This window comes from Lethenteron reissneri, chromosome 16 (genome assembly GCF_015708825.2).
Source record: "Lethenteron reissneri isolate LAM-NWPU_2019-01 chromosome 16, ASM1570882v1, whole genome shotgun sequence".
Taxonomy (NCBI): Eukaryota; Metazoa; Chordata; class Hyperoartia; order Petromyzontiformes; family Petromyzontidae; genus Lethenteron; species Lethenteron reissneri.
The window spans coordinates 8992303-9020290 of NC_083794.1; the positions used below are offsets into that span (position 1 = coordinate 8992303).

The 27988-nt window shown below is 47.6% G+C and overlaps 1 protein-coding gene across 3 annotated transcripts; it reads right to left on the bottom strand.

Moving 5' to 3' along the window:
- Positions 1–26: 26 nt before the first annotated feature.
- On the bottom strand, positions 27–27988 carry LOC133342947 (lysosomal proton-coupled steroid conjugate and bile acid symporter SLC46A3-like). Of its 3 annotated transcripts, none has more exons than XM_061552345.1 (11): positions 27950–27988; positions 24367–24431; positions 14316–14543; positions 8928–9082; positions 6991–7172; positions 5846–5997; positions 5464–5629; positions 4941–5273; positions 3580–3663; positions 2901–3057; positions 27–1463 (listed from the first exon to the last, which is right to left on the bottom strand). In XM_061552345.1, the coding sequence occupies exons 3-11, from the start codon at positions 14490–14492 to the stop codon at positions 1382–1384; spliced, it is 1488 nt and encodes a 495-aa protein (XP_061408329.1). In that variant the 5' UTR covers positions 14493–14543; positions 24367–24431; positions 27950–27988; the 3' UTR covers positions 27–1381. The 3 variants fall into 3 exon arrangements, with proteins under 3 accessions (XP_061408329.1, XP_061408330.1, XP_061408331.1); XM_061552346.1 differs by lacking the exon at positions 27950–27988 and adding an exon at positions 26464–26487; XM_061552347.1 differs by lacking the exon at positions 24367–24431 and having other exon boundaries at positions 27950–27985.

The window sequence follows — 27988 nt, forward strand, 5'->3', positions numbered from 1 at the left end:
TTATGGTCACAACACAACACACCACGCAATATTCATTGTTTTTCATTTATTAAAGTATTCTCAATATTCTCATCTTAAGATCAGCACCTGAGGCTCAGGTACACATTGCTTAGTGCTACCATCTGGGCAATAAATATGCAATGACGAGTTGCTGCAGATCTCAATTGCATTGAGCTTTGTCCAAAACGTTATTCTGTGTCCCCATTTTAAGGCAATGGAATTTACGAAAGAATGTGTTTATTCATTGTCCTTGTGCAAATAATTATTAACATTCGCGACATTGGTTCAGTTTAACATGGCAAGATAAATTATGTTTTAACTCTCCATCCATAACTACACCTTCATATTTATAAGGAAAGCATATTTGTATCAATCGTTACTGATACAAAAAAACAGGAAAAACGTTGTAAGTCATGAAACAATAAAAAGGCAAATATAGTCTAAATTGAGTACAGTATTACTATCATTGATAGTATTGGATGTGTTTTTTAAATATAAACTATTGCATACAAATTAAAATTGAGATAAAAAATCCAAACATAACTGAGACACACACGTGTATGTGGCTCGGTTACATTCAAGACACCTGTGTGCAGACACCACACATCACAACTAAGCAGAAGTTTGTTTTAAAACTCAAAGAAAGTGCACACGTACGACTGTGTTTGCAACGCCACCACCACCACCACCACGAACGGTGATCTAAGCGCATTCTTCACTGACCGCAACGCATTCCAATGCAACAACGTACAGCGTGAGTGCAATCATTGTGACCTGCTGCGTCACAAGATGGGGTATACACGATGTGCAGGACACAGAGCCCCCGTGGTCGATCTAGGATTCCCTTTTTCCCCGTTTTGGCAGTGCTGTGGAAGTCTGCCATTACGGGCAGCGGATTCACTTGTGAGCACTGCATTGAGCTCTGCAATTGCACAGATTTCAGTGTGCAGTACAGACGAAAACATCGTCCCTCAAGGTTATGATTGTGCTCAAGGGCAGCAATGGTTCATTGTATGACGTGTAAAATATGGCTTGTTTGCAAATCAAGTGCAATTTTTATCATAGTGAATTAAGGGAAACCAGAATATTGCTTTTGGGAACATGTGCCATTAAAACGTAGCCCTGTGTAGCTAAAATGCATTTTCCCATTTAAAACCGCTATCAATATTTCCTATTTGTAAACAAACCTTAGCATACGTACATTAAAAAAAAACTCCAAATTAATATCTTTGGGAGGCAGACGTTTTTTTGTTGCATAGTGCATTAAACATCACCAGCATTTTTGACAGTGGCATCATTGACAAGCTACGGTGGAAATCCCTTTTCCGTCTTCAATCGGCATCCCATTGGCTCTGGTGTTGAACCGACAATGCTGGCATTTTTAGTGAATTTGAGCACTCTCATCTTGAAGAGTAGATATTCCTCTGCGTCTCCTGCACATGATCTCATTACACCAAAGGACGCTGGGATGGAATAGAAACAAACACGAACCACATTAGTGCAAGGCGGCGATGGTCAACAGAGAGGTTACATAACCCAGCGCGCTTGAGCCACGCTGATTTCCAATGACATTGCAGAATAAAGTTTTGTATGTTTGTTGAACTTCTTTCGCACCGTACGTAGCCAACCGCACTAATCAGAGGTGCGGAGGAAGGACATCAAAATAAACACAAAAAGCAGTTCTAAAGAAATGCGTTTCCAATCTAAATTTTAAAGTGCATAGCTCCAGTGGAATCCTATTATCGGAAGAAAGAGTGTTCCAAGCGGCTGCAGAAGCGCATCTGAAAGTGTGCGATGCAGTAACTGTCTTTGCTCGATGGTGAGACAAAAGCTGCTGCGAGGATGACCAGAGTTTGCGTGATGGTTTATGCTCCTCGATGAGATCATCAAGGTATTGTGGTTGACTTGTGGCAACAGCACAGTGCAAAACTGCTGACCCCAGCTTAGTTAATCCAGCTGAGGTCCATGCATTCCCACTAGCCTCTGTTAACGTGGCAGAGTTCGTCAATAGCTACAGAAGTTAATTAACGTGCAGCAGTGCCCATCTGTTATATAGCACTTTGAACACGTGGCCATGAGATGGCAGTACAGCGAATGGGTTCACAAAATTACCCTCCAACCTCTCAAAGAAGCCACGACTGGATGAAGACCTGGGTCAGTCATGGGGGTAGTCTGACCAAATTTCACAGTTCTGGTCAATGTCAGAAAAGTTAATTTTACTTGATTTTCATCTCCAATTGCCTCCGTATATGAAGTATATGCTTTTAAAATAACTCTGCCAAACATCTCAATGCAGGAGCCTATTGTAAAAGTGTCAGGAGACTTACTGGATTGATAAATAAATGTTAGCATTAGAACCGTTATGGGAATTTTTACCCTTCAGGAGTGGGGTGCAGTTCTTAATCGTACAGATGGAGTTGCTCCAGTTTGATCAGCTCACCAAAACGACTGAATTGTGGCACCTGCTCCGACTTTAACGGTTATCCTAGAGCAGTGGTTCTTAACCTGGAGTGCATGCATGCTCTGGGGGTGCGAGATGCCCTTTATGGGGGTGCGAGACGTGGCCAGATTTCTTTAGACGGTAAATCATCAAGAACACAAATTAAGCACGGGCATGTAAGTACAACTCCTTTGTTCCATCAAATCGATGTATTTGTTAACATTATACATTTTTAAACGATTGAAAACCAAAGTGGTGCAAGGCTGCAGTAAAGGTTAAGAATCACTGTCCTCGAGCATAAACTGCATCGGTGCTGTCTCATTGTATTTCACCCACCACACGCGGGAGAAAAACAAACCCGTGTCTAACCCTGCGGAAGAGCAGTCTTGGAGACTCGGCGAAACCTTCACGAAACCTTCACGAAATTGATACAAATTGTGTTTGTTTTCAATGAAAGCACCTCAAGAACAAAAACGGGATGACTGCAACGGCGGACGCGAGGAGGAAAACCAAGCAGGAAAACCATCCCACGGTGACGGCGTAGACGTTGTTGAACACCACCGATCCCACAATGCCAGCCAGCAACTCCAAGGATCCCACCAACGAGAAGAGCGTTCCTGCAGAGGCACGACGAAATCGAACGTGCCAACACCGCAAAAGCAACGCAACAGCCGCGACAGAAAACACGGCAACCATCGCCGTGTAGAATACGACCACGGCCGCAGTTCTCATATAATGTGGTGTGTACGGTGCAACTTGGGGAAGTGGTGGTGTAGTGGTTAGCACACTGTGCTGTGAACCCAGTCACGGCTAACATCAGTGGCGAGTTATATCTGGAACTGTTCCTGTGCACCCACCTTTCACCAAACTGCGTGGACCAGCGTGGTGAAGTATAATCAGTTAACCCCCCACTACCAGCACAACGTAGAGCGGCCCTCGTCCCACAGTAGATTGTGTAAGGGCTGCAAATAATAATAGGAATTATTATTGCCGTAGTTTATTGTTGTCTACACCCTGAAGTTGTCCTCAGATTAACGGCCGTGGTCCTCTTGGGATATGCAAGTCTAATGTGCATTTGTGCACGTAAATTGTATGGAAAATCTGCTGCGGTGTTTGCAAACCACGCACTCCCACCATACCTTGCTCGCTTGGCAAAACGGTCTTGGACATCATAGATCTCATTACTGCGACGGGCATGATGGTAAACATCAGGGGTAGGCGCACTGCACATTAAATCCGACAAACAGGAACAGAGAGAGGCTTCTGAGTTTAACACGTAGGCTTAACAACACATATTTAGGCAATCTAACCCCCCCCCCCAAAAAAAAAAAATACATTATGGAGAGGCTTCTCAGTTTACGTATTTCTCAGCGCTGTTATTCTTTTTTAACAGAAAAAGTCCACTTTTGCTGCAGGTGCCCAACATAGCAATGCTATCTCTGAATATAATTTAGTTTGATATTGCTGGGAAGAGCGACCAACGTGCGTTAAATGTGTTATGGGTGGCTGCAGGGCTGCGTCGCGGGCAGTGAAGCAAAATCCATCGTTGTACTGTACTGATCTCCCACCGCTGCGCTCCCCCCACCATCGCCAACCCACACCGACCCAAATGGGATGGGAGGGATCATATTCAGCGGCGAGATTGATGATAGGGCTGTACATATACATTATGCATTTCTTGCACTGACATTGATCCGCATTAAATGTACGACTGCTCCAAAATTCCCAACGCAAGAAACAAAGGAATGAGTCACACAACGTCAACTGAAATGAAGTGGCCCTCCCCGCAAAAAAAGAGTCTGCCAGGGTTAAAGGGGATTATTAAATAATGGGAGAGGGAGGGGGAGATCATGGGAGTTGGAGAGGCGCATTGAGGGGCTCGGTGCTGTCGCGGTTTTGGGGGGTACATCTTTGGATATTCAGTTCCTTCCCTTAATCGTGAATCACCACCCATGCCAGATGCCAAACACTCTCCGTTGGCATTCACCCGTGGTTATTTCAGTTCGAGTTTTAATACGTGACGTATCAATTGTAAAGCTAGATCCGAGTTTAAAATTCAACAAAACAATTTTAATTTTGGCACACGTCGTCGTGTTACTTTGGTATCATCGCATTACAGAATTGCATTTTAAACTTTAATAAGAAGTACTACTACTGTACACTGACAAGAAAAAATAAATATAATAAGCAAAATTTCGAGGAATTGGCCAGTATTCATGGCAACTGCAGCTCTTCACAGCAGAGATATCGACAATGGAGGACGATTTCCCAACACATCACCTATTGTATATTTATTCCTTTTAGGACAGAGTTATTGAATGAATGTGCTTTTATAATTTGTCTATTTGCTTTTGCACAACTGCTAAACGTAGTATCACAAAATATGTTGATTGAAAGCTGCGCAGATATATTACTTTATCAGCCCATAAAAATCCCAAGGCCTAGGCCCGCAGTCCAGAAAGCCCCGTGCGTGAATCCGGTCCCCCGAGCCGGCGCGTACCGAGGAACATCATGAGCGTGGTTTTCACGCCGCAGATCATCGCCATCCCTACGGTGAACGTGGAGATGCCAATGAGGGCGATGGGCGGGTCGGAGAGGCAACGCGAGAGGACCGTCACGCCCACGAAGCTCGTGATGAAGATGGCGAAGCCCACTGCCGAGCCGTAGCCCAGCAGCAATGCGTCCCAGCACAGAGGCGCCTTCATCTCGAACAGAGACACGGGCAAGGAGCCGCCTATCTCCGCCAGCAGGTAGAAGGTGAAGGCTGCGAGCAGCAGCGCGAGACGCCACCGCTTGCTGCCCAGGCCGGTGCCGCAAACCCCGCTGTCCACCTCTGTGGAAGGGGCAACGGGTTCGGAAAAAATCGCGCGCGGATTTACGTGGCGATTTTCCTAACGTGGGGGTGTTTTTGTTCTCTTGCCTACAGGCGCAACACTTGTGCCTCCACTGCTAAACTTCGGTGCAGGGTTTAAATCGAGTGATGTGCAACCGATCGTGCATTTCTTTTCAAGTCAATACGTTACCACAGAACAGGTTGCTGAAGCTCTTGTAGTTTTGCTTCACAAGCTTTGTGAGGACGTTCCTCGTCTTTTGCGCCTCCGCTGGAATGCGCATTCGGATCTCCGCTGCGCTGTCGCATATCGTGCTCGAGTCATCTTGTTCGTCCTCGGCCGGAATCAGTGACTCCACCTGGTGGTCAACGAAACACGGTGGGGGCTCATGGCACGGCCACAAAGACAAATATCCCCTTTATAGCCTGAAACAGACTGGCGGGGCAAGTGCTGTTAGCGAGCACCTATGAAGGCCGGCACGGCACACGAAGGGGTGGGTGGCCAACACCAAGCGCCGCGGTGGGACAAACGGCACGGTGGTGGTCGCGCGGAGCGGTGTAGTGCACGAGCGTACCTGAATATCCTTCGTGATAGTCTCCTCGAGGACGCATGCCACGTAGATGATACAGAGCACCAGGATGAGGCACACGCACAGGTACACGTATGCGTAGCCCATCGCCTGGAGCATGTGGCCCGAGATGACGGCACCAATGCCGCCACTCATCCCTGTGTCACAGACAGATGGGGACGACAGAGAAATAAAATCGACACTGTCTTTTTTGACGGACCGGTCCCATCATTATTTTCTACCATGAACCATCCACTGCTGGATGAAGTCCTCCCTGAGCCGTCACCATCTGCCACGGTCTCGCGATGCAACAATCGGTCGAGCCCCAGCATGAAAGGCAATCTCATCGTTCCAATTTGACGATGGGCGTCCACTCTTGGGCATGTTCCTTCCTGCTCTTAGTTTTTCGGTAAAGTCACGTAGGTAAAAAATGAAATAAAAATTAATAAAAATAAAATAATAAAATGTATTAATTTTAATTTTTTACCTCCGTGACTTTAATTAAAAAACTAAGATTATGAATCCTTGCAGTCACGAAAGCTTCAAATCTAGAATGTTCCTTCCTATGATTGCCACTCCGTGACCACCGGACATCATTCCTTCCTTGTGAAATGTCCTGCCCAAGCCAATTAACTTTTCCTCACAGTCGACATGATGTCTCTCATGTATGCATGCACTCTGATTCATGTGGACTGGAGATAAACAGGAGCAACACAAAAGTCACTTACAACAAGTTTGCAAAACCACTGAAGATATCCATTGGAGGGACACAACTCAAAAACGGGATACAAAATTATGAAATAAAGAGTCGAGCAAAAAGTAGGATGGCATGCATTTGGAGAAATAAAAAAATAAAAAATCTACAAAGCTAAAGAAGATAGTTTTGAATCATTGCCTCCTGCGACACGTGGATCACAAACAGAGACAAGGAAGAAGAGCACGGAACAAAAGCTGAAAAGCTTGCCAAGAGGCGTAGTCCCATGAGCACATAACAATTCAACGCGACATTTTCCAGTGCTCCTTGTGGGGTGGGGAAAGGCGAGCAATCTCGTAGGCTGGCTACGTACGGTGAAAAATAATTTCAACATACATCGCGGAATACCCACATTAACAATGTTGTACGTGAATGCAATTGGCACCAGGTCACGCACCGAGCAGCATGTCCAGACAGGCCACGCGCATGTTGAGGTTGGCAGGGTTGGCCACGTCGGTGAGGTACGCAAAGCTTCCGGCCAGGATGGAGGCGTAACCTCCTGTCGCCCCGCGCAGCAGGCAGCCCAGGTATAGCCAGGGCAGAGGCAGCTCCAGGCTCACGATGAGAATGTAGATGATACTGCGGGAGGAAAGGGGTGAGAGATGCCATCGAGTGACCAGCCGCGCGGCGCGGTGGTAACAATTGTACGTCACACCAAACAGGGCCTGCGTTTGATTGTAATTCGCGACTCAGGTGCCTGTATGTTATGTTTGCCCCATGTTGTTTCTGCATTGGTTTCTGCCAGGTTCTCTAGTTTCCTCACATGGCAAAAGCAAAAGTGTATCTTGAATTGGCAAAATATCCCGATGCCGAAAATTTACCTGCAAATTATTCGATTTGGATTTCACACACGGCAACGTCGCCCTCTGCTGCGAAAAACTTGGCAGCACCCTCCTGAAACAAGTTGCCGAGACTCGGCGAGGCTTTTCCCAAGTGAACGAGTGTGAGATGAGACAAGAGAAATGCAGACGTGAGACAGAGATGCAGGGAAAGTACAGATGAAGTCAGAATATGGAGATGTAGGACATTTTAAAATAAAGCTGCAGAGAAAGAGATATAGATGTAGTGAGATGAGACAAAATAGATGTATTCAGAAAGATATGGCAGATAGAATAAATGAAATATGTAGTCATCGCCAATACACGAGAGATAGGAGGTGCATTCAGCGGATGTATAATATGAACGAGAATGATGATGTACGGGGATAAGAGGACATGCGTATAATACTCAACAAAGCAACGTCTTCCCTCATCAGTCTCTCCACCTCAAAACGTGTCACGTCACGCAAGGAGCCAATATGCCGAGCAAGCCACGTTACCTTTTATCCATTAAATCTCTAAGCCGTGGAAGGCCATTTCTATCGGTGAATTTGAGTAATACCGCCGACTAGGAAGCTGCATTTGGCTCATAGGTCACAGATTGTAGAACTGCTTTGTGTGTTTAATCTTGATTTGAAGCTTTCGTGACTGCAGGAATCCATACTCATTGGTTCTTTCGGTAAAGTCTGTTTGTTGTCCTCCCGCACCTCTGATTAGCACGGTCGGCTAAATACGGTGCGAAAGAAGTTCAACCTACATGCATAGCTTGGACGGCCTTCCACTCACGAGTGATGTGTGAACAACAACGACATACCAGGGACGTGCGGTCAGGGGAGTTAGCTATCACATCTGCCTCACCGAGGGGGACGTTTCGATTTGAAGCTTTCGTGACTGCAGGGATTCATCTTCTTGGTTCTTTCGGTAAAGTCACGTAGAATGGAAATAATAAAATAATAAAAATAAAACATAATAAAATAATTCTCACGACGTTTCGGCCACAACGCAAGCAGCCGTCCTCAGGTGAAGAACAGGTCTGTCGAGAAGATAGAGTCTGAAGCTTAAATAGACGCTCCAAGCCCAGGACATGTCATTCAGACTTTGTCTTATCGACGGATCTGTTCTTCACCTGAGGACGGCTGCTTGCGTTGTGGCGGAAACGTCGTGATAATTATTTAATTATGTTAAATTTTTATTATTTTATTATTTCCATTCTACGTGACTTTACCGAAAGAACCAAGAAGACGAGGGGGACGTGTCTAACACGCCCCCTCAGTGAGGACACGCCCCCTCAACGAAACCACGCCCCTCAATGAGGCCACGCCCCCTCAGTGAGGACACGCCCCCTCAGCGAGACCACGCCCCCTCAGCGAGGACACGCCCCTCAGCGAGACCACGCCCCCTCAGCGAGGACACGCCCCCTCCGTGAGGACACGCCCCCCTTAGTGTGTGAATCTGGCTCTGACACGAGGCAGTGCCTCCCCAGCCATTGACCTCACCGCCCGTCACAGCAACATACCTCTCCACGCTGTAGCCAATGCAGGGCAGTATCATCATGAGACGGCGCCCACTGGTGTCGCTGTACACGCCCAGCGCCAGCGAGGCCAGCACGGCCGGGAAGAACCCTACGAGGTCCAGGCGTACCTGGAATAGGGACGCAGCTGCCTGTGCCTCCTGCAATCGTGGCAGGCACGGAGGAAGTCCCATTGAATGAAAAAGCTCTACACATTGGTCCTAACGGGATACAAATGTTGTAAAAGGTAACGTTTTGGGTAACGACCCTGTGTCATAGCATGTAGATGGTGAAGGGCCCACGTGCAGAGCCGGCCCTAGACCTTTGGGGGCCCTAAGCAAAATTTGGTTGGAGGCCCCTTTTGATGTATGATTTTTTTCACCCACTCGCTAGCAGTGACTCTAGGGGGCCCTCTGCTGGCCACGGGGCCCTTTGCAACTGCAAGGGTCGCTTAGTGGCTGAGCCGGCTCTGGCCACGTGCGATTGTAAAGGAGAGCCGACACAAGGTTGCAGGGGGTTCGTCTATTAATCCTTTTCTCCCATCCACACCTGTCCCCAGTCGTCCCGGTCTCGTTCCTGCCAAAGGCCCCTTCTTCCCGCCCGTTCTCCCCTTATATCTCCTCGATTACCCCTCCCACTAACCCTCCTATTGGTGGGAATCCTTCCCCTGACACCCCTACACTATTAAGGAGGGCTATTGCGAAGTACGTCACCTTTTATACATATATAGTTTTCCTTTGAAGGCCACATCTTCGATTCGCACGGTTGGCTTTGTACAGCACGAAATAAGTTCAACATTCATATGCAAACAAAGTGTTTTTCATGTGTTGAGTTTTGTTAATCTGTGATTGTGCACCACTGCCAACGCAGCAGCATAACTAATGAATTCATTAATGAGCGTTATTGCCATTCCACAATAATGACAGCACTTACATTATGGGGGCCGACAATGCCCGCAGTGGTGAACGAAAACGACCACGTGAGAGGCGGTTCGTGAAAGGTCTTCACAATAGATTTACGCTTGTTTCAGAGATTAGGAGATGTTTCAGTGTTAATATGGTTTCGCGTTATTGTTCCAGCTCGCGTCAGCACGAATGATGATCGTCAACGGCCAGTGCTGAATTAAAGCCTCCCGAAACCTGCCACCGTCCCCCACGCTTTCACGACCCAAGCACCCGTCTAGCTCCTGCTCACGAGTTGATCTCATCGCTTCTTCCCCTTGGTGGACATCACCCCGGGCGCCGGTTCCTTCGTTGGCACGCCACTCCGTCGTCAGAATTTCAGAAGAATTTCAGAATCTCGATTTATCCTGCAGAAATCCGATGAGCTATGAAGCTCTTTTCCCACAGATGTCCAGTAGGGGCACGGGGTCAGGAGGTTACAGCCTCGAGCACCGGCTATCATCTCGTCCAGACATGTGTCCTGCCCAAGCCCGCTTACTTTTCCTAACAGTCGGTCTGATGACGAGCAACGTGCAGAGGGAGGAACACGTGGATCGGAGAACAAACACAAAATGACGGTACATGTAGTCAGCAGTCATCTCGTCACCTTGTGCCGTCAGTTCGAGTACGACCTCTGGTGATATCTATGACCGGACTCTGCCATCTCGCTGCCTCTCGTAGCTGGATTAGTGTGTAAGGCCAGTGGTGTTCTTGATGTCGTCCATCCAACTCCTCCGAGGTCAACCTCTGCCCCTGCTACCCTCTCCACTCCCAAGCAAGACCCAATTCCTCTAGTCCAGAGGTCCTCATGGTAGTTAGCATTAGGGATGGATTAATGTTAATTCTATGGCCGGATTAATCTAAATCTTTGTATGAATGGTATGTTTTGTTCTTGAGTCATTGTTAGGGATTCATGTTTGTGTTTGTATTATATCTTATGTTAGAGGTGGGAGTGTCTTAATTCACAAATTAGATTTGTGGGATTGTGCAAGTCAAGCACTGTGCTTTCACCAAAACTGTACTAAAACATCAATGATTTTAAGATTCCTCCTTTCGTATCTGTGAACATACTTTGAGACCACAAACACACACTGGCTCATTCACCGAAGTCCACCTGCACTTTGGCATGCTGTGCATTCCACAAAATTCAATATGGGGGTCAACACCCACTCCTCCCGACATTCAGCCCATGGGTCAAATTCGGCCCACGACTTCAATTCATACCGCCTGTGGCTATAAGAGCCCTGCAAACGCTATTTATCCGTCACTGCAAGAATCTGAGCCGTGTTTCCAATTCACAACAAGAACCAAACATCAGAGCCGAGCCCCAATGTTTTTGCGCATCATCACTGGACAACGCTAATGTGCGAGTCAATATGTGGTTGCTCGCCAAATGTATTCTCTCAAGTCCTATTCGACCTTCGGCAGGGTTCTTCACTAATTTTCAGAGGGGGGCCACTTACTCAGATAAGACATCATCAGTGTGAGGGCCGCCACACATTTGAAACCACTGGGGTTTTGACATCACGATGATGGGAAGGTGGGGTTTTCCCGTTCGCGTACTGTCGGGGGCCCGCACGTCACCGGCCGCACTAAAGACCGCCAGGGGCCCGCGAGTGGCCCGTGAGCCTTGCAATGAAAGCACACTGCCCGAAGAGAATCGACACCGCAGCAAGGGTCGGCCACGTCAGACGCGGCCAGCTCGTGGTGGCGCACGTGTCTCGCCAGAGCAGCTGCCACCACAGCCACGCGTCCAACCCCCGCTGCGAGGGCCGCCGCCACCACCTGGTGTTGCCGCCCGTGTCGTGGTCGTTAAAGCGCCGCAATCCCCCCCCCCCCCGTCAAAGCTCCTGCGATTACGACTGCCCTTTGTATGTATGAATGTTGAGCTTCTTTCGCGCTGTATGTACTAATCGGAGGTGCCGGGGGCGGGGGTTGGACAACAAACAAAACGCAATAAAACCCAAAGCACCTAGAATTCTCACCATCTCGGAACATCTCGGAAGATAAGCAGGGCTGAGCACGAACAGTGCATGAATGTCTGGTCACCGTACACAGACAGGTTACCGTAGACGGTTCCGGGGGCAGTGTCATATAGTGGACAGCAGAGGGCAGCGTAGCAACATCCATTGTACTGTACTTGTATGCGCCCCTGTTTTTGCACCCCCACCAACCCGCACTGAGCAGTGTGGTGAAGATCAATTTAATTCTCCATGACATGCACGGGGTGGGTAGGCCCTCATCCAGCAGCGGATTTCCAAAACGGATGTGCATGTACCAAGGCCGTAGCCATGGAGTCAACGTTGGGGGGGACCAAATCTTCCAGGGTATCTGGGGGTCCCAACCCAGAAAAATATCTACATTTGAAAACTCATTTCCTGCCTAAAATATAAAAAAATTCACGAACACATGGAATGGACTTTTTCTTTCTTTTTTACAATGTATAATAGTGTATTGTACAGTATTACATTGCTCTGTTTTTACTTTTTTTACCATTTCTTGTTGCATTGTATGTAATGGCAGAGATTAGGATTAATAAAGTACAACCATAATCACAATCATATAAACATAAATCTACGCATTGATTTATATGAAGACAAGTCCAGATATTGTGGCCAAGGTTGATCAAATTGTTGTTTTTATTTACATAGCATAGCAATTATTTTTTTATAGCAATATATTGGGGGGGGGGGAGATTTTTAGCATATTTGAATATTGGGGGGGGGGGGGGATATATGTCCCCCCCCCCCCCAATATATATTATAACTACGGCCTTGACATGCACTGTACATGACTCCGCCTGGGTGTGGCAATACTCGCCTGTGGTGGGGATTGATGGATCACGCAGAGATGGGAGTTGTGCCGTGAACAAGACTCACACCTCGGTGACATGGCCTAGCTAGCGGTAGCGCGTTTGCCACGGTTTGAATCCAGCGGCCGCTTCGATTACTACCGCGTGTGGAATAGCCACGGCAAGGCTGCCACGCGCCGTCTGCTTCACAGGGGACGTCAAAGATCGCGCGATGTCATTCACGAGGGGGGCCGTTGTGTGTTGGCTTGATGGTCCTAATTTGCTAAACCCGCAAATTGTTCAACTGGGATTCTACACAGCAGCAATCATTGCCCCCTACTGACAAGACTCATGCCCCCAAGTCTCTCAGCGGCTTTTGACAAGTCTTAGAACAAAGTCGGTCACTGGATCGCGCGCTTTCGGATGCGCTTCTGCGGCCCTCTGGAAGGCTCCTTCCTTCCGATACTCGGAAGCCACTAGAGCTATGCACTTTTAAATCGAGATTGAAAACTAATTTATTTAAAACTGCTTTTAGTGCATAGTTTGGTGTCCTTCCCCCGCATCTCCGATTAGCACGGTTGGCTACGTATAGTGCGAAAGAAGTTCAACACACGTGCAGGTCATTTTTGCAAATAAGACTATCCTGGTCTCTTGAGATCTCACCTGCTTAAACGAAATAAACTTTAATCTAAGCCTCCATGGCTTGCGCTTTTAGAAGGCAGTACAGCAGGTAGTTGTTTTTACAAAGTGACTTTGTGAGTGTGCGTGTTATTTGCGAGTGTGTGCCAGTTTTATCTGGGCAACTCTGGTTTTCTCCCAAATGCAAAAATATAGAATTTGCGACACTCTCCGAAAATAAATCCTCCAGAAAAATATGACTTAGATTCAGCAACACCTTCTTAGGGAAATTTACATTTATGCGTCACTTTTATATTTATACGTAACTTTCATGAACGAACTACTGTATTCGGATGCCATGGAAAATGTTGGATCCATAATTCATAAATGCTCTCCGTGTAAGAAACTTAACATGTCCGTCAGTCATAAGCATTCACTTGAATTATTTATTGATGGTACAGACAAAACATGTATTTGGGTTATAAGCTATTACCTCTTACTTTGGTTAAAAAAAAAAGCTGAACAAAGATTTTGACCATGATAATTGCATGGGGTTTAAAAAAACGTTTAAACTCTCTCCCAATTCCTGGAAATGGTTTTGTATGGAGGTACAATTGAAGTGTTTGGTGGTGGGACTAAAACCATACAATTTCATCGGCATTTTCTGGTTATAGTAAAAACAACTCAAACATTTACGCAATGCAGAAGCAGGTCTTTCTTGACGACTGTTTTGATTCCCTGTTTTGACTGGAGCCACCAGCTGGCTGCAGCATTAGTCGGACACTTTCCGCATGGGTGCCCAAATCATGGTCAGACTAATGTGATGTGGCAAATAAAAACCCAATGCGTGCCTCTCTACTGCCCACAACCCCTACTGCACCTGGCGTGTGAACGCTTGGTGGTCACTAATCTAAGCACTGTCCAGGCTCGGCTCTGCTTAGTTTTTGTGATTGGATGACGGACGCAATACGGGCGATTTGGTCGTCCCAGCGACAAATGAGTGTAAACGCAGCCCTGACCCACGTCTCAACCGCGCCGTCTCACCTTCTCGAGCTCGTCTTCGACATCGCTGCCGTTGGGACTGCACGTGGAGCCAGTGCTGTCGTTGGTGCTGAAGTTGCCCAAGCGGCGGTAGATGTACTGCTGACTGAGCGGCGACGTGAGGAAGACCGCGAAGGCAAAGAGCGCCACAATGGGCTCCACGGCGCGCACGCAGCCCATCCTGCAGAGCTGTAGCGACGGGCCCACCGTCTCGCTGTCAGATCCACCGAGCTGAAAACACAGAGTGTGGCAAATGTCGTGCTTTTTTTCTCTCCCCGCTGGTACATCCGAGCAGAGCCGACGCGCGGCCAACGCCCTCATGGTACGGGTGGCTTCCCACTTGTTTCCCGTGCCGGGCTGTAACAAAACCGTGATTGCGCTTTGACTAACGAAACGTCTGAATATGACTCGGGGCCAAGCAGGGCCAGCAGAGCCAGAGGCGGGGCCTAATGACGCGTTCGTTGTGCGTGTGACTTTAAATTTCAATTTCAAGCTTTCGTGACTGCAGGGATTCATCTTCTTGGTTCTTTCGGTAAAGTCACGTAGAAGGGACAGACCTGGTCTTCACCTGAGGACGGCTGCTTGCGTTGTGGCCGAAACGTCGTGGGAATTATTGTTTTATTTTTATTATTTTATTATTTCCCTTGTACGTGCGACTTTAGTCAGTACACTGCGAGGGCACGGCCGTCACCATGTCGTCTGCATGCGCTTCGACTCGTTCGTTGTGTCTGTCAGAACACCGAGGGCTCAGTTCACCAGCGGTCATTTTTCAATGGAAACAAATAAATTTTCGATAATGCCATGCTCTGAACTTACAAAAGCTGGTGCTGCGAGATGGCCAGGAGATGGCAGTGCTGAGTGTTACACCCTCATGTGCATGGGATTTATTCAGATACTGTACCTGGTATTCCTAGCACAAGCCACTCATTAATGGAATTGGCAATGCAACAATTAATCCTGCTGTAATGGAGTGACTCGTGCAGCCAGTTATGGCTGCAAAGTTTGGTCGTACATGTTATGTATATCGTTTATTGTTAAATTTGAATCACAGTTCCTATGATCACTGTTACATTGTTTTTATAGCTTTATTTAGGTGATTTCGAGAACGTTTTGGTTTAGCCATGTTTGTTTGTTGTAGTACAGAGTTAGCCTGATAACTTTAATCAAAATTGTCTTATGGTTGTTATTGTTTGACTTGCATCCCACTGGGATTTTTGCACACAGCGTTGAAATACGGTGTTTTTTCTGGAAGACTTTGCTGTTTTTTCCTGGATTTTTATGTTGCGTGTAGCCACTTTAAGATGTTTCTTGTTCATGTTTTTGTTTGTTGCGGTTGCACCCGAGTCAAGAGCCGCATGGCTCACAGGGTTATACCTAATAAAGGAAACTGAATCAATCTCCCGTACAGAAGCTGATTTCATCCCATTATGAGGGGGACGGGGGCATTATACATTGATGTAGATCAATATTAAACACTGTAAAGCAGGTCATGCTGTATGGTGCTGTGATCACTTCTTTGAGATGGCATGCTTCGTCGGGAAATGGGGAAGCTTTCATAATAAACGTTAGTCACATGGCTGCTTAAAATAAAATCGGCCGAAAACACACTTTCCTGCCAAAACTTTCAATCGTTTTACTCGGCAGTAAACCACAGACTCCCCAAACTTCAGTCAGCAGAATTTTTATTTCCGCGCCTGATGACTGTTGTGTAATCCCCAGAGAATGGTAGCACATAAATGGGTTGTTAGGTATTGTAATTTTAATACAATGCTCCTGAGAATTCACCGAACATTTTACCCCAGGAACATTGGGTGTGGTCTTTAATCCACTAACAATGAAATGCAGATTCGCAGACTTGAATCCAGTCCACAAGTTGTGAAACAAAATGCCCACGTATTCAGCAAATAACTTTTATGTCACTCAACAGATTTTTTTTTATCGTAATCCTAGCCCTCATTAAAGTTATTGTTTTCTTTGTGTGAGTTTGTGAATAGATGGCACATTAAGGGTCTGACGATGCATCGATTGAATGTTCATTCTTAAGATGGCGCAACGATTCGTGTGATAGAATCCGTGTCTGGATAAAGGCCTCCCCACATCATGTCAGTCACAGAGATCGCGTCAGTCACAGAGACCATACTTCAATACTCTGGTCAGTGCTGGCTGAGGGGGGGGGGGTGGACCCAGGACTGGTTTGGGGGTCAGACATCACTCTCTACAGATGACGTTCACCGTGGCCAGGAATCTAACTCAGGTTACCGGCTTCAAACCACTACGCCACCCACGCTATTTGCATTACAAAGCTGACTATTACGTGAAACCCGTCCTCCCGGTCAAGACTGCTTCTAAGAACACTGCACGCTCAGCGAACGCGGCGGTGTTTGTTATCCAATTCCCATACAGTACTCCAGCTGTAAACACAAATGAGTCTGTGCACCAGATGCACCCCACCCAACTCCACTCGTATTTGCCAAGTGCCACCTCAGCTCAGGCACGCGGACGATGTGTTTACAAAGACGCCTCTCGTGCAATGAAATGGCAACGCGCATCGGTACGTGTACAGCGAGCGTGGTGTTGATCCAATGCCGGGCGACAGCCTACTCACGCCGTGTGGATAGTCATGGTTAAATTGATCATACTTCACCACACTGGTGGGTACAGGTTGGTAACTAAACTAAAACCTTTTATATTCCACCACATAAGGCCCACTGAGATATACAGCTCTTTTTCAGAAGCGACCTGGCCACAAATAATAGCTCAATGAAGTGACGTGTCACGTGAAAGTGTATAGCAGCCAAATACTCTAAACTGCATGAATCTAAGCGTGGAGGGAAAAACCGGAGGACCCCGAGAACAATCCACACGACCACAGGGAGAAGATTCAAACTCCAAATATGCAGGCGCCAGGGTTGGGATCAACCCCACGATCTCTTGTATACCAGGCAGAGGTCGCAAATGGGTTTTGATTCCTTACCCGTACCCGGCAGCACCAGGGTCGAAAATGGGTACCCGTACCCTACCCGATACCCGACTACCCGTACCCGGCCGGGTATCGGGTAGGGTACGGGTACCCGATTGCGACCTCTGGGATGAAGCCATGTTGCAGGCGCGGGTGGGTTGATTCTAGGAACTTGAATTGTGAGAAGAGACAAGACGTTGGGAAATGAGTGACAAACGGTGACTCACCAGTGACTCACGGCCTACCCGTACCCGGCCGCACCAGCGTCGCAAACGGGTACCTGTACCCGGCTGGGTACGGGTAACCGGGTATCGGGTAGGGTACGGGTATCGGGTACCCGGTTGCGACCTCTGATACCAGGCGAGGAAGTTAACATCTCGCCACCGTGGTGGTCAAGGCGTCTTGTGGAGACACGGTGGCAAAAGATGTACAGGGCAACACTGCCCTCTAATGCCCACCACGTAGCCTCAAAATCGACAACACCTGTTATTACGGATGCTATTTCCATCACCCAAGCACCACCCAGGCTCAAGCTCTGCTTAGCTTCTAAGATCAGGTGATTTGGTAACAAGCTACACACCTCTAAAACACAAAGATTTAAAAAAATACATTTTGAAATAATGTCTTTTTACCCAGAAAAGCCACACCAAGTGCAAAATGTACTTATGAGGGAGGGTCCCTGCATTGAGTAGTTTGGCCAACGCCAGTGACTGCGTTAGTAGTTTTTATTTTTTAATCCGATGCGATGGGACAGGTTTAACCCCTTGACACGCTGCTCGTCGGCAGTGAGTGTGTGGATTTTGTATGTTCTCCCCCCGTTCTGCATGGGTCTTCCTCAAGTGCACTGTCCCCCCGATGGTCACTCCTGACGGTCACTGGCGAGACGGTGGCGCACTTGACCGTGACGCTGTACGTGAGGAAACCCTCATGCAGAGCAGGGGGCAAAACACACAGACTCCACACTCTCACTCACTCACACTCCAAAGAGAAAGAAAGCCCTTCAACCTCCAAAACACTGTTGGGGCAAATGTTAACAAACACGGGCAAGGGCACAACACTCTGTCTTAGTACAGAAGGAAAAGGATGACGATTAGTCCACCTGCTGCACTGGCTTCTCCTGGCGAGCCAGGATATGGCTGCAGCCCTGCATTATTTCAAGGGGGGTTCCACGGCCTTTGTGCGACCTACCAACCCTTGTTGCCTCCAGAGTGCTGGATTACATGCTTGCATAGCCACCACAGCTTGGCTAAATTCTAAAACCAAAGTGCAATCTGTGCAAGAAAATATGTGACGGTAAACTGGACTTCAGTCATGCGTACAGAAGTTGGGTTTCGTGAATAGAGGTCAGAATAACACGGGGAGGAAGCAGTAATATATAATTTATAAGAATCATTATTGCCATCAGAGGCCACGGAGATTGCAAGTCCCGAGGGAATATTGCATTAACAAGTGCATGGCTATAGCTCATTAGTTAATCTACTGCTTGAGTGAGGGCCTCCCCTCGATGTGAATGCAGTGAAAGTTATTTGACCATACTCCACCATTCTGGGCAAGTATGGAGTGGTAAAGGTGGGGAGAATGCAAAACAATAATGTATGTATGTACGTTGAACTTCATTCGCACCGTACGTAGCCAAACGTGCTAATCGGATGTGCAGGATGGATTTTGCTTCACAGGTACACCAGTGACAAAATCGAATTTATACAGGAGAATACCAAACACGTCCCAATGAGAATAGGGGGGGGGGGGGGGAGCAAAACAAGAGGGCGGTGGTGCGGTTGGGGAGCGGAAATGAAGATATTAACCCAGAGAGACAGGAAGGAGGCGACATGTGGAAGGGAAAGAGAGAGATTCATGGCTAAAAATGAAACTAAAAGACCAGGGCCAAAATTAGTCCAAGAAGTCCTTATGAAACCGTGGTCTAGTGCCAGGGCAGCTGGGGCAGCCAAGGGATCAGAGCAAATGAAACGCAGGGCACCCATTAAGGGCGATTTGGCCTACGACTGAATGACCGTTAAGCCAAGCAGGGTTGAGCCCAATTCGTGCTCGGCTTGGGAGACTGTCAGGGAAAACCAGGAATTGTCGGCTTGGGCTCCGATGTGGTCTGGAGATGGTAATACCACAATGGATTATAGACTCTAAATGTGCCCACTCACGTTTGTGGTGGGTTTTTTCTCCAGACACTCTGGTTTTCTTCCGCTTGTCAAGCAATCATTCGTCGAATTGGGCAATATTTTTTCTGAAGTTCGTCGAATTGGCCAATTCGACGAACTTCAGAAAAAAAAGGCGGTGAGAATAAATGAGGCTTTTCTGGGTAAATTGCAGGCGCTGTTATCTTGTCAAGTGTTGTGCTGTGGCAACGCGAGGCTGCAGCCCTGCAATTGCGTGTTCACTCCACTGCTGGCAGAAGGGCCTCCGACAGGGGCGAGCTCTGGAGAACCGCTCCAGACTCTATAGGGTTTTTGGCCTACCCCCTTTCCGCGTTGGCCAGACGTTTGGGAAGAGGTGCCAGTTCTCCCACACTCCACCGCATCACAACCGACCTGACGATTGACCCGCCTGTGGCGTCGCCCATTTATACTGCCGGGTGGACAGAGGCAGAGGGGGAGATCGAATCGAACTGATGACCGCTGATTAGCACGGTCAGCTACGTACGGTGCGAAAGAGGTTCAACATGCGTACGACCTATGGATTGCAAGTCCAGTGCGCTAACCATTACACCACAACATCCCTTACGTTGTGCATCGAAGCATAAATTAGAGCGTTCGCGCCGTATACACCAACAATAGGACACACCACTGCTCACAGCAATAAAATGAGACCCAAACTAAGAGTCAAGATTTTCCATTCGACATGCTTGCCCTATACAGTGATACCTCGGTTCACGAACGCTTCTGTTCACGAACAACTTGGTTCACGAACAGAAAAGTTAATAAAAATATGCTCCGGTTCACGAACTCCGCTTCGGTTCACGAACAGGTGCCGCAGCCATTTTAATGCTATTTCCAGGCTGTCACATGGTCGTGACTTCCCGTAGGAAGATCGTGGAGAGAAGAAGAGACACAGAAAGAAGTACTGTGAGTACTGTGAAGACACTTTCAGTGACTTTTTGCTTTTTGGTGTGCTTTTTAGCACATACAGTACTGTACTACTGTACTGTACAATACTGTACTTACTGTATTGTACAGTTCACCCGTTTGAGTGCTTACTGAAGTCATCTCAAGCAAGATTAGTGTTCTCTCTTTATACATTACTATACTGTACAGTACTAATGTGTATTGTAATTTGTTTCATATTTTTGTGCTTCAAAAACCAAGAAAAAAGGTCAGAACGGATTAACCGGATTTACATTGAACCCTATGGGAAAATGTGCCTCGGTTCACGACCAATTCGGTTCGCGACCAGAGTCGGTTCACGAATTAAGTTCGTGAACCGAGGTATCACTGTAATTTCTTCGCGAATGCAACTTCATAGCTGTGATCAAGGGGGCAATCGAATGTCGTCATACAGTAAACCGCTGCAGCCTGCGCTTCTTCAAACGAAGGAGGAACAGGCAAAACTACACATTGCCCTCTCCTGAAGCCCTCTCGTTGTGACTAGCAGAGCTCGACATTGGCATTTATCTCCTGAAAACATCGACACGCACAAGAGTAGAATCAACCAATGTGATTTATGTACAGCCCTTTGTCAATCCACTACTGGATGGAGGCCTCTCAGTTGAATTGGGTTGCTTGACCATATTTCACGAGGCTGGTCAGTGTGGGTTAAAGGGCGGGTGGTGGTGATGACTCGGGACCTCAGGTCGCCAGGTTCATAGTGCAGTGCAATAACCACGACGTCACCTCTAACCCCATATTCCTTACAAAATTTCTACCATGAGAGACAAATTAGTCATAAATGTTAGAAGACAAGTTATATATATCTAGCAGTGGAGTTGTGGAACAATTCCATTTCCCGACAATTCCTGGACTTGTAGCCGTTCAGTCTCACACATTGATTTGTGATTCAATGACACGTGACGTTATGTGCACGGCCCTTTATCAATCGAGTTCTGGGTGAAGGCCTTCTGATACCTTATCAGCCTACAGGTTTGTATGACCCTACTTCACCAAGGGGGTCATGACCAGGACCGGTTCAGATATCACTCATATTCTTAGGTTTTTTCGGTAAAGTCATGTAGGTAAAAAATTAAAATTAATAAAAGTAAAATAAAAATAAAATAAAAATCACAGATATCACTCGCCACTGATGCGTTGTCCGTGGCCCGTAATTGAACCGAGGTTGCTGCACTAACCACTGCGCCACCGCTCTGCCCAAATGACGTGCGAATAGAAAACAAAACATCTATTCTCACAGGCGCCATTTGCCGCGTGTATTTGGCGATTTTGAGCAACGGGCCGACGTTTCGCCACTACACACTGCCGTTGTCAGCGCTGGAGAAGTTTCCACAGGTGCCTCTGTGGACCGTCACTCGCACAGCTGCCCTCGTAGACATGCGAATGTGGCGTTACTGTCTTCGTGACGCTGCTCAGCACGTTTTCTTAAATCCAGCTTAGCCATTTTACATTCACCGAGCCTCGTAGGGCAATGTGCAGAAACTCCACGAATGAAAAATTTACCGTACATTTCTTGAAACATGGAAGATAATGTTTGTTAAGATGTGCTTTTTATAAATATAAACATATGAGACATCAACGTAAATGTCTCATAACATCAATGCACATTTTCTATCAATGTAGTGGACATGTAATGATGATCCATAATCGGTTCACTGCTGGATGAAGGCCTCTCCAAAGCCCAACGATATTTCTCACGATCCTGCAAATGTAACAAACCATCTGGCTCCTGCGCAGGAGCTGATTCTATCACTCCATCTCCATCGCTGACATCATCTCGGGCAGCGGATTCTATCCTTTGGCTTTTTAATAATATTGCAGCCAGTAAACCATGATATATTGGACTGTATCAGAAATACTTTATTTTTAAATAATGTATTATGTAAATTGTTAATAAAGTAAGAGACAAAGGTCGTTTCACCAGGTCAAATAAAATAACATATTTGTTCATCAGCTTGCGAATCGGTCTCTAGTTTACATGAATACAAATTCTGCTGTTAATCCTTGGGCCGCAACCCAGTGAGGAATGGAACGTTCCAACCAAGACGTCAACGTTGACCCAACGTTGACCCAACGTTGGCCCAACGTTGACCCAATGTTGACCCAATGTTGACCCGACGTTGACCCAACGTTGACCCGACGTTGACCCAACGTTGACCCAATGTTGACCCGACGTTGACCCGACGTTGACCCAACGTTGACCCAACGTTGACCCGACGTTGACCCAACGTTGGCCCAACGTTGACCCAATGTTGACCCAATGTTGACCCGACGTTGACCCAACGTTGACCCAATGTTGACCCGACGTTGACCCAATGTTGACCCGACGTTGACCCAACGTTGACCCAATGTTGACCCGACGTTGACCCAACGTTGACCCGACGTTGACCCAACGTTGGCCCAACGTTGACCCAACGTTGGCATGTTTACAATACTTGGAAGGCTCATGTAGACGTCGACTGTTGGACCTTATCGTATTTGTTTGAGTGAATTAGAGATCCGTACAGAGATAGATACATTTAGATAGGCAGTTCGTACTGATGACACACATTTCACCCCTGTTAAACAAGCGATTACATAAACAGTCAAAGATCCCCGTATAGCCTCATTAGCCTGCACAGACTGGCGGGGCAAGTGCTGTTAGCGAGCAGCACCTACGAAGGCCGGCACGGCACACGAGGGGGTGGGTGGCCAGCACCACGCCAGGCCGCCTTCGTCTCCCCGGTGGCGACGAATTTACACACTGCACCAGGGACTTATTTGAGGCCGAGTCGACCTAGGGGAGGCCCAGGACAGGTTCAGATAATCGTCACTCGTGTTGGCCGTGAGCGGGAATCGAACTCGGGTCGCCGGGTTCGTAGCGCAGCGCCGCGCGCTAACCGCTACACCATCGCGCCCCACAACAGCGTCTGTACACCTGAGGTGTGGACTCGAGTCATGTGACTTGGACTCGAGTCAGACTCGAGTCATGAATTTGATGACTTCAGACTCGACTTGGACTTGCATAACAATGACTTTGTCCCACCTCTGAGGTGTGGACTCGAGTCATGTGACTTGGACTCGAGTCAGACTCGAGTCATGAATTTGATGACTTCAGACTCGACTTGGACTTGCATAACAATGACTTTGTCCCACCTCTGAGGTGTGGACTCGAGTCATGTGACTTGGACTCGAGTCAGACTCGAGTCATGAATTTGATGACTTCAGACTCGACTTGGACTTGCATAACAATGACTTTGTCCCACCTCTGCTGTACACACAATGGTGTACACACACACAATGGTGTACACTCACACTCGCATGCTCCCACGTCTCTCAGCTATCCTCCTTCTGGTCTTTAAACCACAACCCGCATACACCAGCGTGGAGAAGTTTCGATCAATCCCCGCGATTGACACGGACGGCGCGCGGCGGCCCTCATTCGGCAGCGCACCGACAAAAGCGCTTACTCCAGATACTGTACCAGGTAATTGCGAATTCACGTCAGGATTTTACCTAACAAGCTGGCAATTGGGGTGTCAAATCCCTTCGGGGCGAACGTTGACGCGTTTAAACGCTGCGGTTACGTAAGGTGATGCACGTGCGTTACGTCTATGTCTGCGTGTGTGTGTATACCGCGTAGATGTGGTCAGTCTGGTCGAGACGCGTATGGGAGGAAGGCGGCCAGGTTGGGTAGTCACGACGACCACTTTTGTGTTCCAGTGAGCGAGATGCAACACGCATGAGAATGAGAGTGGGTAAAAGGGGCTTTAGGAACAACAACTAAACGCGATAACTCACAATGCGTGGTTGTTTTGATACACAGTATAACCTCACCTGAAATGTAATTCAATTGACAATCTGATATTGATTGATGGAAAATGACTTATTTACCCTTCATGGCTTAAATACCAGTGTTAGCATGTTCCAGACAGACACCAATTACAAAGGCACCGAGTCTGCATTAACCACACATGCCTGTGGTATAAAGGGGTCCCACCTATACTCGATCCTGTCGAGAGATGTATTGCACCGGTCCTGTGGCCACCCACCCTCCTCCAATCCCTGCACCAACATAGACAGACGAGAGTGGTGAAGTATGGTCAAATAGATGTCGAGATGTAATATCAAAGCTATGATTGCGGTAATTGTGTGGGGCTGGTGGAGGGTGGGTGTAGTCTGCAACCAAATACGTAATGGAGCAGCAAGTGAAGAGTTATATTCTTAGTTATTTTGGTAAAGTCACGTAGAAGGGAAATAATAAAGTAATACAAATAAAACATTATTAAAAATTAATATTTGTATGTAATTTTTATTCTTTTATTTCCCTTCTACGTGACTTTACCGAAAGAACCAAGAATATGAATCCCTCCAGTCACGAAAGCTTTAAATCGAAATTTAAAGTGAAGAGTTAGTTGATGGGTGGATTCGATAATTGTGAATTGACCGAGCATGGTGGAACTGGTTGAGGATATTTAATGACAGAGCAGGGCACGGGGCAGGCACGGAGTCTTCTAACGCTGCATGAGTCGCTGCATGAGTTGCTGCATGAGTGTTTGCAGCTTAAAGTGGTCGAAATAACGAAGTTCACAATCTCGACGTGGCGAAGTTCGTTTGAGAAAAGACACCCATGTCCGACACGGTACGGGGAAGTCCTTCATCCAGCAGTGCAGTCGCAAAGAGCTGTGGGTGTACGTGGATTTAGAATTGCACGCAACGCGTCATGCACTGGCCTGCATTGTGAAGACTGGTAACGAGACGTCTCTTCTGTGTGTTTGAAACGTCGTGAGTAATTTGCTTTTATTCTTTTCAATTTATTATTTTATTTATAATTGTGGTTAATTTTTATTTTTTATTTTTTTATATCTACGTGACTTTACCGAAAGAACAAAGAATATGAATTCCTGCAGTCACGAAAGTTAAGTCAAAATTTGTTCCATACCTGTCAACAAACCCTTGTCACTGCCCTACCTTATTTACAGACCAATTCAGACCTAATTGGTCACCACGTGCCCCTTAGAAATATCAACGTTCATCAAACAAAGTCCCATCACATAGGATAAACACACACAAATCGATAAAAATAATGTTTTGCCCTATTGAAAACGGCTGTACGCCGTATGGACCTGAAAACTAAAATTCCCTTTCCAAGTATGCGGGATAAAGCGTGTGGTTTGACAGTCGGTGCTCGCTAACAGCACTTGCCCCAACACTCTGTAGAGGCTACACGGGGGTGGGGTGGAACCTTTGTCTTTTGGTTCAGCGAGCGGCCACTCTTTGTTTGGAACCTCGTTTGTTTACAATCAAACCGCGTTCGCATTAACAAAACAACAAAGACAAAGACCCCCCGTATAGCCTGTAACAGACTGTTGGGGCAAGTGCTGTTAGCGAGCACCTATAAAGGCCCGCACGGCACACGAGGGGGTGGGTTGCCAACACCACGCCCGGCCGCCTTTGTCTCCCCGCTGACGAATGTTTACACATCGCAGCAGGTACTCATTTTGAGGCTGAGTCGACATAGGACAGGCCCAGGAACCGGTTCAGATAATCGTCACCGGTGGTTGTTGGCCGTGAAGCGGGAAATCGAACCCGGGTCGCCGAATTCGTAGCGCAGCGTAGCGCTAACCGCTGCACCACCGCTCCACACGAACAAAGAACACACACACGCACATACACACACACACACTATCTTCAGCCATGATCATCCCCCAATCGGTCACCACCACCATCTCAATCATCCCGCTTACGGCAGTCCCAGTGTCAAGCTCTCTACAACAAACACATCACGTACAGAATTGCATGCGCACGTACATTCACCCTGTGCGCGCACGTGTGTGTGTGTGTGCAATCTAGGATCGTACAAGCCACGTGCAGATGGAGCCTGCGCAATGATGATGATGATGACGATGACCCCCAGATGATGATCACCGGCGAACTGTTGAGTCTGCGACAATCACTCCCTCCATTCCTGCTGATGATCGATCCGAGTCGATGCCGGAGTCAGCCGATCGATTGCGGTCGTGATGACAGCCGCGCACAATGGTAACGATGAAATACAAGGATCTTCCCCGTATAAAGTGCTGTGAGCGAGTAGCACCTATGAAGGAGGGGGGTGTGACCAGCACCACTCCACGCCCGGCCGCCTTTGTCTCCCCAGTGGCGATGTTTACTCGATCTGGACAAGGAGCGGTTCAGAGATGATCGTGACCGGCGTTGGCCGTGTGCGGGGATTGAACTCGTGGCGCCGCGGTCGAAGCGCGGCACGCCGGACGGCACTACACCACCGCTCCCCCAACACAAACGCAACACTCACACAACACACACAAAACACACACAACACTCACACACAACACTCACACACAACACCACACCCAATTACACACCACTTACACAACACACAGCACACACACACCACTCACACACAACACACACACACCACTTACACACAACACACTCACACACCACTCACACACAACACACTCACACACCACTCACACACAACACACTCACACACCACTCACACACAACACACTCACACACCACTCACACACAACACACTCACACCACTCACACACACACTCACACACCACTTACACACAACACACACAACACTCACACACACCACACACAACACAAACGCAACACTCACACACACACTAAACACAACACACATCACTTACACAACACACACAACACTCACACACAACACACACACAACACTCACACACAACACACACACACCACTTACACAACACTCACACACAACTTACACAACACTCACAACACACACACAACACTCACAACACACACTCGCACACAACACACACACAACACTCACACACGCACAACACACACACACAACCCTCACACACAACACACACACGCAGCATACACACACAGCACACACCACACACAACACACACACCACACACACACACAGCACACACACAGCACACACACCACACACGCACACACACAGCACACCACACACACACAGCACTTACACAACACTCACACACAACACACACACAGCACACACACAGCACACACACCACACATACACAACACTCACACACAACACTCACGCACAACACACACACAGCACACACAACACACACACAGCACACACTAACAACACACACACACACCACACACAGCACACACTAACAACACACACACACACCACACACAGCACACACTAACAACACACACACACACACCACACACAGCACACACTAACAACACACACACACCACACACAGCACACACACACCACACACACACAGCACACACACACACCACTCACGCACAACACACACGCACAACACAAACGCACAACACACACGCACAACACACACACACAGCACACACACACAGGACACACCACACACACAACACACACACCACACACAGCACACACACAGCACACACTAACAACACACACCACACACAGCACACACTAACAACACACACCACACACAACACACACACAGCACACACTAACAACACACCACACACAACACTCACACACAACACACACCACACACTAACAACAACACACACACCACAGACAGCGCCTGTACCTCCAGTCTCGATTGCTCACGACCCCGGGAATGGTGAAG